Source organism: Odontomachus brunneus, unplaced genomic scaffold (genome assembly GCF_010583005.1).
Source record: "Odontomachus brunneus isolate Ranch 3 - 2012 unplaced genomic scaffold, Obru_v1 Obru_scaffold_065, whole genome shotgun sequence".
NCBI classification, from domain to species: Eukaryota; Metazoa; Arthropoda; class Insecta; order Hymenoptera; family Formicidae; genus Odontomachus; species Odontomachus brunneus.
Window position 1 is genome coordinate 1,369,181 of NW_022639515.1, and position 13,149 is coordinate 1,382,329.

General features: G+C 44.1%; 1 protein-coding gene across 10 annotated transcripts in view; it reads left to right on the top strand.

Moving 5' to 3' along the window:
• LOC116846543 (TLD domain-containing protein 2) overlaps positions 1–13,149 on the top strand; it is a 190,848-nt gene that overhangs the window by 68,815 nt on the left and 108,884 nt on the right. For 2 of the 10 annotated variants that reach the window (XM_032820516.1, XM_032820497.1), the window contains exon 1: positions 7,834–10,573. The exons of 6 other annotated variants lie outside the window; for them this stretch is intronic. In XM_032820516.1, coding sequence (XP_032676407.1) covers positions 9,945–10,573 — 629 coding nt within the window. In that variant the 5' untranslated portion in view covers positions 7,834–9,944. Of the gene's footprint in view, positions 1–7,833; positions 10,574–13,149 lie in introns of those variants that run through there. 2 more of the 10 variants (XM_032820499.1, XM_032820498.1) reach the window with 2 other exon arrangements.

A 13,149-nucleotide genomic window follows, 5' to 3' on the forward strand; every position in this document is an offset into this window, starting at 1 on the left:
CCGTCTCGCCTTCAAAATACTCGCGCGGCTTATCGGCCGAAATTGGCACGTGATATTCTCGCTTCCAGGAAATCTGACATAACCGATTTATATATTGCTTTTTAATTCGGCCTGATATCAATCTTCGCCAAGGACACATCTGCTGCGGCTTGTATTTCTTGTTCGACGCAACGAACGATTACGCCAATTCGCGGCTAAGCAAATGAGAAAGGCAGAGCGGGCAAGAAAAGGCGAGGGAGAGATAGAGGGACATGAATTAAGTAGGAAGGAATTTCGTTTGATTTCGCGCTATTCGATTTATCTATCTCGCTTTCGATGAACTTACGAAACGCACCTGAATTGATCTCTCTTTTTCTCTTTTGCACACGCGAGACAGAGGGTTCAGCCGCTTCATTATTTACATTACTCGCTTAATAATGTTTTTTCGTAGCGCAACCTTCTGAGTGCTGTATTATCAAAAGTGTGGAGGTCGTAACTATCGTGCCCGATATCATATCGATATTGACAAGAATCTTTTGACCTAAATAAGTCAACTAGTGACGCCACGCGTCACGACACGACGCGCGAGAGAAGGAAACGGATCTGGTCCCGTCGTGTCTCGAATGGAAACAGATATAGTCTCTCTTGCGATTCCGGTAGCCACGTCGTAAACCTGTCACATGATACGTGAGCTCGATGACAAACATACTTGATAACGGCCGTTTGGTTGATAAAGGCTCAGCTCTCTAATGCGTGAAATTATTCCGTCACCGTCAGCCACTTTTCCGCGAGTGACTTTTCTCGACGAGCCTCGCACTCTGCGTCGCGTTTACCGTTAGATCTGATTAGGACATGGAGAGAGACGAAAGTCTAACGTAGTTCTCTTCGGTTCTTTGCAAACTGAATTTGTTACGTAATGAAAGACTACACCGAGAGCAAATATTTGAAAATTTATTTGTGAGATATAATTTCTGCGAAATAATCCCATAAATATAAATTCTCAAATATTTCTTTTTTCAGTATATTCAAGTAAAAAATTATTTCAAAATTTATTTGTGTATGGGATAAAAGTTTTTGCAGGAATAAACTTTGTATCGCGCAAATAAATTTTTAAGTATTTTCTCTCGGTGTGAAGTCCAGATTATTTCTTTCGTAGGTTTAGTTTGTGCGTTGTTCAGTTTACTACAGTGTTGGGAGGGGGGGGGGAGGGGACGAGATTAGATACTGAAGCGTGCGCGAAATTTCTTGCAAGGCGATTTTTCTCGCTTCGCCGAGAAATAATTTCGCGATCATTTGCGGCATTAATGTCGGGCACGACGGCGATCGATCGGTAGGCATGAGAACGTCAGTGCGATCAGTTGTCTGGCAGCAAGGCCGTCACGAGCTTACGCCGTTTCCACGATATTTCCGCTCGTCGCGCGGGGCGAAATTTCCGACGTACCGTCGACGTTTTCCTAACGAAGGCTCCCGTTTAACTAGAGAAACGAACGGACGTCCAGCGCGGTGGAAACAATTGGTCAATTCGGCCGCGCGCCCAATTACGAAATTGCAGCGATGAAAATACCGTGCTGAACTCTTAATTCGATTCAGCCAATTAGAGCCAGCCCTCCCTTCGTCGTGGCCGTCGTCGTCGTTGTCGTTTGTTCGCATAGGCTGAATGCACTCCTTGCATCTCGCTTGTCGAGAAGCGAGCAGCATGTCGTTTCTGTTTTTTGTATTGTTCCTTTCGATGATTCACGTGCGCGCATTGTCATGAGCGCGAATATGTCACGACGTAACGTTAAATGCAAGAAATAAAACAGTTTAATTCAGGATTCGGTCACGCTTTATTTTCGGAGGTTAATACATGAGAAAATGCGTAGCCTCTCGACATTTGGCGTAGCCAAATAGGCGTAGCCTATGTTGAACTTTGAATTCTACATTGTAGTAGGAGCTAGAATAGTAAAGTAGGTTTAATTCTAATGATATAATTTACTCCTGCTTTGATTCTGATGATGTCTGAAATTTCCGCTTTCGTTTTCTTTAGCGTCAAAATAGGTTGTATAATAGTAAGATCTTAGGAAGCAAAGTAACTTCAGTTGCGAACTTCTATTGAAGCTTTAGCTCCTACATAGAATATATATATTTTATAGAAATATTTAAAAAATTTAATAAATAACGAAACAGAAACGTCAAATAGCATACAAAATATACATTTTATTTGTTGCATATATTTCAGACATCATCAGAGTCAAAGTAGTAAATTATATCATTATAATTAAACCTATTTTGCTATCTTAGCTCCTACTGCGGTGTAGAATTCAAGGTTCAACATAGGATCAAAATTTTGACTCGGAAGTATCAATATTTTCAAAATAGGTTTCACTTAGGTTGTAGATTATCTAAGTAGGCTCAAACTATTTTTAAGAGCGTTAAAGTAGCGTCAAAATTTTGACAAGGTAGAGAAAAGGTTCAAAAGAGAAATTAATGAGTATCAATATCGTCAAAGTAGATTTCATCTAGACTATATCATCTAAATAAGCGCAAACTATCCTTAAGAGCATCAAAGTAGCATTAAAATTTCGACTCGGGCTAATACAGAGATAGCATGAATTTAACCAAATCTCTATTACCGTATTTTAGAGCCGTTTTTTATTAGGTAAGATAGTCGACTGACCTATCGATCAGTTTTCATTTAACAGTGCGCCAAAGTAAACGCTTCGGGTCTCTGTGCATTTATTGTTTTGACTGTTCCCTTGTTTTTGAAGTGAAGTGTGGACCCAGAGTTTCACCGACGTTTGTAAGTTGGTGCTGAAAATTTTTCAGATTGCGTTAAAAAATCATGCCAAAAGATGAGAAATGAAACCGTTAAGTTTAATTAAGTTTAAGTCTTTATTGACCGTTAAGTTTAGTTAAGTTTAAGTCTTTATTGACCAAACGCAGGAGAGTTTACTTTGACGTACTGTCAAATAATAAAGACGAATTATTAACAAATAAAGATGAATTATTTGACAGATCATTATATATTGTTATATTAAACCCAATAAAAGACTGCTTTGGAATAACAAAAACTTGACCAATTTCACGTTCTTAGGCCACGTAGTTTTTAAACGACTCACGTACAGAAGATATTGCTCTCGAGAGAGACGAATGAGAACAGTCGGACGTATAGGTTTTTTTAGTTGGGAAGTTTGATAATTGTTATCAAGACGATTTATCAGTCAGATTTCATACAATTTTGATGTTCATAGAATTTATCACGTTTGATACACTAAGAGAAGGAATATTTAACAAATTAAATCTGAATTACTTTATTTGAATAAAATAAACAAATGTTCCCATGAAAAGCTGATATATTTCAAGAAAATGTATATTTTCTTATTTGAAAAATTCATTTATATTTTTTCTTTCAGTGTGTGTACTTGCAATGTTTATCGGGTTAAGTATTTGTAATATCTTTCTGGATATAAGTATCTGACTCTGGCAAGAAGAGCTCTCTACTGGGAAGGATTTTTCACCGTACAGTTAATAGAGTTTTAAGATAAAGCTGTCAAGAACTTAAGTTACGGTGTGTAACAATACTCGAAAATGTCGTACGAACAAAGCATTGCTAAATTCGCGGTCGATAAAATTTTCCTCTTCTTTCAATTCTTTGTCGAGTTGAAGTTGCGATTAAAAGTTTAGTAGTAGATCTGGGGTACGTATAACGGGCAGTACGACGAACTCTTGATTCGAACGCGAAGTTGTAAATCGTGCTCGTTTCGCTATATAATTGTTAATTTGAGAAAATAAAAGAAGAGACAGCGATGTGTTCACTTGAAGTTAACTCCCGACGACGCGCACGATAGAAGTCACATTTTTTCAAATTCAAGTTCCGCGAAAGAATTGTTCATTTGCGGAACTGTCAAATCCAGCGTGTTTCCGCACCGGAATTCCTCTTTTCCGTCCTACTTAATTTAATCCCCACAGAATAAAAGTAAACAAGAGGGACCGCTGACACGATGACGACGTCGACGTAACTAGGGTGCGAAATTGGGTAAATTTGCCAACCTTGACGTGTGTAGCTCTCATCAGTTTCCTAGGATTATATGTTTTTAATGAAATTATTATCATAACAATGTGGCTGTAATGATAGAAAAAATACGATTAAATAATAAACGATAAACACGATACGATGAGCAGGGAAGCGATCTCGTCGAAGTGATCAACGGTTATATCACATAAACGTGCATACGCATTGCGCGTAAGTGCGAATTTATTTTTGTAAAATGTCAAGACTACATGATAGAAAAATTTCAATTCGTACAACTGAACGGGGACCAGACGAAAAACTCGCTGACGAGGAATTAGATTTTTTTTACTGTGATCGAGAATATTTGTCTGAACATTCAACTACATTAAAACTCGGTTGAGATAACTGAGAGCAATTGGCGAGTAGAAACCTCTTGCGGGAATCATTTTGTTTCTACAGTCGAGTTTTTTTATCTAGTCCCCAAGTAACAGGAAATTCAGTTACGTCAATGGAGTTGTTTTTGCCGTGCGTTTCGCCGAATTGTATATACTGAGAGAAAAAATACCTAAAAATTAGTAAAAATTGATGCATTTGTATTGTAGATACAATATTGTAGATAATAGTATATTTACTTAAATCTACGTTATTTTATTTAAGCGGAAGAAATAATTGCTTTCATGAAAAACTAAGCTTTTCTAGCTTTGTAAGAAAAAATTAAGGTTATCTTAAGCTTTTCTCTAACAAAATATATATATTTTTATTTAACAAATATTTGATTAGTTCAAGTAAATATGCTGTTACAACATATAATGAATCTACCAATATTTACTATTTCTTAGATACTTTTTCTCTTAGTGTTCACTGAGAGAAATAAAGATATCTAAGAAATGAAAGAAATATTTATTCGGTGGTTGCTAATAACATATTTACTTGTACTTGATATAAAATATTTTTGAAATAAGAAAATCTACTAATCAAATTTTCTTAGAATCTTTTAGGAAGAGCTCAGCTTTTTATGAAAGCAATTGTTTAATCTACTTGAATAAAGGAACTGAGATCTGCGTAAATACGTCATTAGCACCCACCGAGTAAATATTTGCTACTTCTTCGATATTATTTCTCTCCATGTAGAAAAGGCGGGCAAACAGACGGAGGAGGAGAAGGAGGAGGAGGAGGAGGTTGGTTTGGCCGTGTCACCCACGCGCGCACACGTTTTTCTCAGGGTTAAACGCAGAACGAACGGCCAGGTCGTTACGGCCACACTCCGGGAGGATGATCGGTCGTGTGCGATGCAGCCGCGCTCCCATAAATCTAAAAGAGTGTCCGAATAAACACACGGCGGGTGTGGTCGTTTTCTCGTCGGCCCGGGAATCGGGTCAAGAGCATGTGGGACGCCAAGACATGTGGCGACGATCGACAGAAAAAAAAATATTCCGCAGCAGACTGTGAATTAACAGCCGCCTGATATCGCGAATCGCGCGATCGATTTGAATGTCTGCAGCTTTGAGCGAAGAGGAGCGATATCTGGAGTGTCGGAGACTAAGCTTCCTCTCGACGTTCTCGGAAAGCGTCTTCCTAGTTGTTGGCTATTCCATTAATCCCCCGTCGCGTTGCGAAATCGGCCGTAATTAATTACAAAGCGACTCTCGCGCGAGATCTCTCCCCCTCCTCCTCTTCCTTCTCCTCCTCCGCCCTCTTTCGTCTTAATCGCTCTTCGCGAGTCATTCTGGATGGAGCTTGTTTGCCTGTCTCGATTGGATCCTTCGTCGATAATGTGTTCGCGACCGTTATCATTATTATCAATTAGTCTTATCGGACACTCGAGATAGAGCGAATCTATCTATTTGGAGGCACGTGATGTCAATTGCGTGATGGCGATGCACCAAGTATTGCATTAGACGCGTCTAATCTGCCGACGGCATTTGCTCGACTCAGCTGCATTTTTGATCCGAATATCGATCGTGTCGATCTGTTTCCTCCTCTTTCTCTTTTTCTCTCTCTCTAACGCCAGTTTGTGAGAAATTCCACGTGACAATTTTCACTCTTCCATTGTGCGAGAAGTTACACGATCGCTGAAGTCGTCGAGTTCACGTGAGACTCCTCACTTTTCATGTTTCCACTCTTATGAAAGTGTTACACGATCGCTAGCCCGAAATCGAGAGACGTCGCTCGTGCTTTCAGTTTTGGTACGTTTTTGTAAAAGAAGTGCGTGAACGTCGCGTGAACGTCGCGAACCTCAGAGCTCCTCCTCCTTCCGTGAATCAGCGGCACTTGTGGCGCGACAATGCTTTCGATGGAATTGCCAATACCTCGTTGTGCCGTTCAATCACCGTTATTATCCCTCGCCTGATCTTGTCGTCCTCGTCGGATGAATTATTATCGGATTGATTAACTCGGTTATAGATTATCTCGTTAAGGCGGAGTCGCAGCGCGCGCGCGATCCTGAGAAAGAGACTGTCGATGTGCAGTCGAGTAGTTTAAGAACTTTTCTTAGAAAAGCCGCAGAAAAAGAGTACAATGCCACGCGGTGCAACAGTCAGAATGCCCGGGGGATCAGAGGTTAAAGTCTACCTATTGTATAAACGCCCGGCTCATCTCAGCCGCAAAACAAGATGACTTTCCAAACGAGTCATCAGTCGGAGAACTCCATTTGTCAACTCTCTTTTCTTGCATTTTCCTACGGCTTTTTCTCCTCTTTCTCGGTGGCACGCCAAAGTTAACTCGCAAAGTTGAAAAAGAAAAATGTGTTGCACATATATAAACACACACTACTAGATGGGCAGCGCAACTTGTGACCTCCATGTTAGAGTTAATTAACTCAGAACCGTTGAGTAGCCGCGGATCTCTACGTGCATCTCTAAATGCACTCGTTGCATTTTATTACGCGACAGGAGTGTGAGCGGGATGCATCTCCCAATACGCGTTTCTCCTTGCGTCCTTCTGAAAGTCGCGGTATTTAAAGTCGAAGGTCTGCACTTATATTCCGCATTTAGCGCGAGATACCACCGATGCGAGTCCAGGCTCGAGGAAGATAACGTTGTTTACGATCTTCGCCTGCGAAAAAGAAGTAAATTTGCGTATTAAACGATTACCAGGCATCAACTTCAACCAATAACTAATGAAGGCCCGAAAGATACGTCATAGGAACGGTATTCTTGGTTAGATTTTGTATCTAAGACCGTCTCGTTTTCAGATACTGTACGGATCATGTTATTGGCTATGAAATATCTAAAGATAAACTTAAGACAATTTTAGATATTGTGTTGTAATAAGCAACTTCAGATTTTCGAGATAAAATGCGATGATTGTACTTTGATGTCGTCATAATTTGATGAAACAATGTATATGAAGGATAACAGAAGATTATAGATCAAAATGGTGCACGCATCGTTTCATAAAATTATAAAACATCACAATCACCTCATTTTATCCGAAAAATCTGAAATTACATAATTCAATGTAAGATCAGATTATGAATATCAACCTAAGTTATCCTAAGGACTGTAGCAAAAAATCAGGATGTTACTGAAAAATTCAGGCGCACTTTTGCACGTTCACGTACTGCCACGTGAATTGAAAGAACGCGGGACAACGGCGGGACTCGTCCAAAGCAGGACCTCCTGCGAATCTACAGATGACGAGAGGATCAGGATGCGCAGGATCTCTCCTCGTGTGAGTCCTCTCGTTCATGCACGCGTTCGCCACCAGATGGGGGAGGGGGGATGCGTCGCGCGTGGGAGAGTAAGAGAGCGAGAGAGAGAGAGAGAGAGAGAGAGAGAGAGAGAGAGAGAGACAGAGAGAGTGAGTGAGAGAATAAGACAGTGGAGCCCGCGGCAGGACGCGTATAAATACAAGCGGCCGCGTTCGCTCGCGTTTAGTCGCTGCGATACCCGATTCACGTGACGGCCGTCGATCGAGCGCGCCTCGATCAACGCTCTCTCGGAGTCTCGTCGCTCGACGCTCTCGCTGTGCCTCGCATACGCTTCCAACAGGTCGACGTGCGCTCCGTGTATACGTGTACGCGTGACATACGTGCTTGCCTGCCTACCTGCGTGCCTACCTGCGTGCGTGCGTGCGTGCGTGCGTGCGTGCGTGTCTCCGTCTGATAACGAGCTTCGGGGAGAAAGAGAAAAAGAGCACGCACGGGATAAAGCCGCTCGTCTGCTCCGGCGCCAACGGCTTAACCTATTTGCCTGTCTGCTCCGAGGAAGAGAAGAAGATAGGGACTTGTTTATCGGGGGAACGAGCTGGGAGATCGTCGCTTTCTGGGCCCGATGCCTGTCTCCGGAGGACCGTCTTCGTGTTTTCGTCGCTCGCGCTCTGTGTGATGCGAAAGAACGGAGCCTCGTTGAACCTGCTGCCCGCGGCAGGTGAGGGCTGACACGAGGTCGCGTCGAGGAAGGGTCGAGAAATCGGGAGAACCGACCATTCGACCGTTACTCTATTCCCCGGGCGTGTGTGTCGGCGAACACGTCGACGATCCATTAAATCACCGGATGAGGATCGTCCATCCGCGGCGTGGAGGGTCTCGAAGGTGGGCAGATGATGGTGCGTTTGGACGTCCTGAATAAGTAGAGAGACAGAGATAAAGGTGAAATAAAAGGAAAAACGAAGAAGAAAATAGATACACACGGTCAGTCCCCTCCCCGCAGGGTCAACGATCGCGCAGATCTCTCTACGTGCTCTCCTCTCGCCACGGGCGTATCCGCGGACCGGAGCACGTAACACGTATGTACACGCACACACACACACGTGCACACGCCTATCAACGTGGTGGCACTCGCGTTTCACGAGAGTGACCGCGTCGGCGTCCGTCGTCTCGACGTCGGGAGTGAAAAGGCGGTCGACCGTACGGCTGCTTTCACCGACGAGCCGCGCCGCTGGAATAATGCCGCCGATCGCGCTTTAACGCTCCGTCGCGTCGCCCCGTGCCTTGGTGAAAAATGACGTCCACCTGCCAATAATCGCGCCACCCAGCAGGTATATTCCTCCTCTCTGGTAGCTGGTCGTCGTCGTCGTCGTCGTCGTCGTCGTTGTCGGCGGCGGTGGTGGTTTCATTCGGTGAGAGAATTCGTGCGGAACGACAACGAGTCCGCGGCGAGAGGACCGAGTCGATCGTGCCGCAAATTGGACGGTCACCCGGTGTATACGGCGCGATCGTCAAACCGACGGTGTTGCGAGAGGAAAGAGAGACAGAGAGAAAGATAAAGAGAGAAAGAGAGAGCTTTATTCCCTTCGCGGCGTTGTGGAATTTGCGGACACCGCAGCATAACCTTCAACGACCTCGTCGGTGTGTAATATTAAGTCGACAACGGCGGGATCGCCGCGATAGTCGTGACGCGTCTTCTCTCGCGGACACGAAACGACTCTTGGAAGCGAATCTCCGGCGTATCCCCTAAGTCGTGAGAATCTAATCTCGGTGGATAACGTGATCCTCGGTGACCTCTTCGGCTGTAACAACAAGTTGTACGCGAGTGGAAGCTATCGGTCGGTGCGAGTCGGAACCTGTCGGCCAGATTCGTCGGTTAGTTCCTTCATTCGTTCGCTGTTATCCCTCGGAATCTGTGTATACATATTCTATGCGCGTCGTCTTAACCTTCGGCGATCTTACCGGTATAAGATATCAACTCCCCGACGGCTTCGCGGAACTGCGAACTTCCACGACGTCTTCCCGACGCGGTCGCGGTGCGGAATCAGCATATACCTCGTCATTTTCGCTTGACCTTCCACGACCTCGCGGCTCGTTAACCCGGCGGTAACAGTGACGAACCCAACGACAGGAAACAGTTTCAGCGGTGAATAGAGCGGTGAATATCCGATCAAGCGAGTTGATCCTCGGTGACGTCGCCGCAAGGTACACGAACTCGTCGTTTCCGACGTATCTTCTCTCTCTATTTCTGTCTCCGCGCGATGCTCAGCGCGCGATTGTGAAAACGTCTCGGCCACACGGACGTACGTGGTGATTCCGATTAGCATGGAAACAGCCGCCAAGATGTACATCAGCAACGAGCCGCAGAACGGTCACACGACCACAAAGTACGCCTCGACCAACTCGATCCCGGCGATGATTCAGGAGCAGGAGTCCTCCTTGGCGAGGATCCTCGGCGCTGTCGGCAAACAGCGCGAGAACGCCGCAGCTATCCTGCGGGACGGCAAGGCTCGCCGACACAGTGTCCTGGAGGACCTGAAGGCCCGACGGGATAGTCTCTTCCAGCGAGCCCGCAGAGCCAGCATGTTTGGCGATGAGAAAGAGAATGCCAAGGATAACGGCAAGGACATCACGAAGGAGAAGCCTAAGGAGAAGAGGAGGAGCAGCGACACCGGTAGCGGCAGGAGAGGCTCGGTGTTCTATGTGTCGGAAGATCTGCTGGAGGAGAATCACGAGATCCCGGAGAGCGAGGACCGCGCCCAAGCGGCGCAGGAGGCCAAGAAGGGACGCCGGAAGTCGTGGCATCCGCTCGCGAAGCCGCCCAAGGTGGATCGCAAGAGGCGGAAAGGTGTGGTCGCACCGTCACAGACTGGCAGCACCGAAGGGCTCTATCCGCAGGCCCGGCAGAAGAGGCCGTCCTGGTGGAACATCTTCGTGCCGGACGCGGTCACCAGGTATTTATCGCGGCTGCTTGATGGCAGCTGCTTGACCATCGCGCCAACGAGAGCGCCGCGTCTACGTGACAACACACCCTCGGTTGAATTAGTAAAATCGGGCACGATCGCGTTAAAACGATTCGCGAAGAATCGCGTGTACCGTTCAGTCTTAATGGAGTAATTGAGTTAGAACATAGGCAGGCATGAAATACATACGCACGCACGCAAATTTGTCGAGACATTTTACTCGAACGTAGTTGGACAGCAAATCGCGTGTGATTTTAATGCCATAAGATTATTACATGATTATTTCGTGTTGACGCACGAAAAATATAATCTCATCCTTAGCGGGATCCTCTTGTATATTTAAAAGTATCCTTAAGAGGACTCTTCTAAAATCAAGAAGAAAATATTCTAACACTCAAAAAAAGAATTCTAGTTGCAAGGTACTATTTCCTGCACACAGATAAATTAATGTTAAGTTTAAGTTAATGTTACTTATTATTTTAAATATTTTATAAGTATATTTGTAAATCTATCATAAGAGCTCGTCACATAAGAATCAAATTTATCTAAAATTCTGAATATATTAGCAAATATATATTAGCATTTCAACGAAAAATATTAAATTAAAACAAAAATTTAATTTGCTTATTACATACACTGAGAAAAGAATATTTGAACATTTATTCGCGAGATATAAAGCTTATTGCTGTGTGGATAAGCATAAATAAATTTCTCAGTATTTTTTCTCAATGTAGATTTGAATCAACTTTTTCTTCGATAAAGTTTAATTATTGTAAAGAGAACAAATTCTTTTTAGGAGTACATGACAATGTACATTTTTCAAATTTGTGGTGAGAATATTTTAAGACTGTTATTAAAGAAATATTCTTTCTTGAAGGCAGTCATTGCTTATAAGAAAGAAAGTAAACTGAGTAGCCGTTTTTCTTAGCAGCAGACTGACATTTTTCTGTGTGTAACTGTATATTCCAAGCAAGAGTTTTCACCCAAAGAGTATCATTCTTCTAATGAGAAGGAATAATATCGTGCTTAGAATATCTTCCTTTTGGTTTCAGAAGAATCCTCTTGAGGCCATATATAAGAGGATTCCTAAGGATGAGATTATATCTTTTTAGATGGATATATATGTCAAGATATATTCTGGGTTACTCTCACATATTACGGTGTGTGAGAGTAAGAAGATATTCACCTCACATGAGAAGCACGAGTCTCTCTTTCTCCTCCTCTCTCTCTCTCTCTCTCTCTCTCTCTCTCTCTCTCTCCTTCCTACCCTTTCTCTCTCTTTATCTCTGCGATCCGCACATTTCACATTTACGTCGCACAATTATCAGACAAATAAGTTTCGCGCTGGAGCGTAACAGTCACGATCGATGATCATTAAGCGATCGATTCAGAGCCGCTCGCGTGAAAACATTTCGAGCTGCGATGAGAAAAAATTGACGCAGTTAAAGCACAAAGTAACGGCGCCTCGAGCGGCCTTAACGACTGATACACACGATAATTTCAAATATTAATACCCAATTCGCGGTGACTTTCACGCCGATGTGTGTACTCATATGTGTCCCTGGCCGGCTTCGAATGTTCGCGCGGGAATGGCGATTAAAATAGCGGTGCAATCGGGGGATTTAATTAATTCTCGATAATTTGCAATAATTTGGCGAAAATTCCGCCTCCCGCGATTCCGGCCGTGCCGGCCACATGCCGTGTTATTTTAAACGATCGTGTTATTATAATGTGATGCGAGCCCATGCCGGCGAATAATTTAAATTCGCCCCTACACGTAACACGCAGTAAATTCTCCACCGACGAGTATATAATTTTCAATTGTCGCGTCGCGCGTGTATGTGTAACAACCAAACGTTATCAAGCACTTTTGTTGTCGGTGCACAGGCGCGACCGCGTCTCGTGGATTCGATTTTGAGGGAAAAGTCGCGAATAAGCAGGTGCCGACTAGACAAATATTTGAGGAATGTCGACGGCGTTGAAGCCATAATCGAGGCTTGAGGAAATCTCGTCGTTCGCCAGACGAGACGGAGAAAGCTTCGCCGTTTTGCAGATAACGGCACGTTCGTCGTGTAACGGGCAATATTTTACGGAAATAAAAACAAAGCAAGCGCGCGGCGATATTTGCGCGACGTGAAGACCGCACGCGAGCGAGAAGTTCCGCGGAAGTATCAGTAAAAAGAAGTGCTCCAGCCGCGAGGAAGGCGAAGTTTTGCAAAGTTTTCTTCGACCGAAACGCAGCTGGGATTGCCGAAAAATTCGATATTTACGTACAAATATTTATGCGCGCTCCGTTTTCCCGCGCGTCCTCTGTCGGTTCTATGCGAGCGAGGGACTTGTTTGTTCCACGGTTTAGAGTGGAAAATATTGTCGGCGATGGACAATTGGACAATCCCGTGACTGAGAAATTAAACGCAGGGTGATAAATAGGGACCGGCACGCTCCGCTGGTTCGGCTGGTCGGTCGAGATTAAATTCCAACGTCGCACAGTGGTACACTTCTGCTTGCTAGTACGAATTAATTAAAAACATTCACTAACACTATTTTTCTATCATCCACTTTGTTCT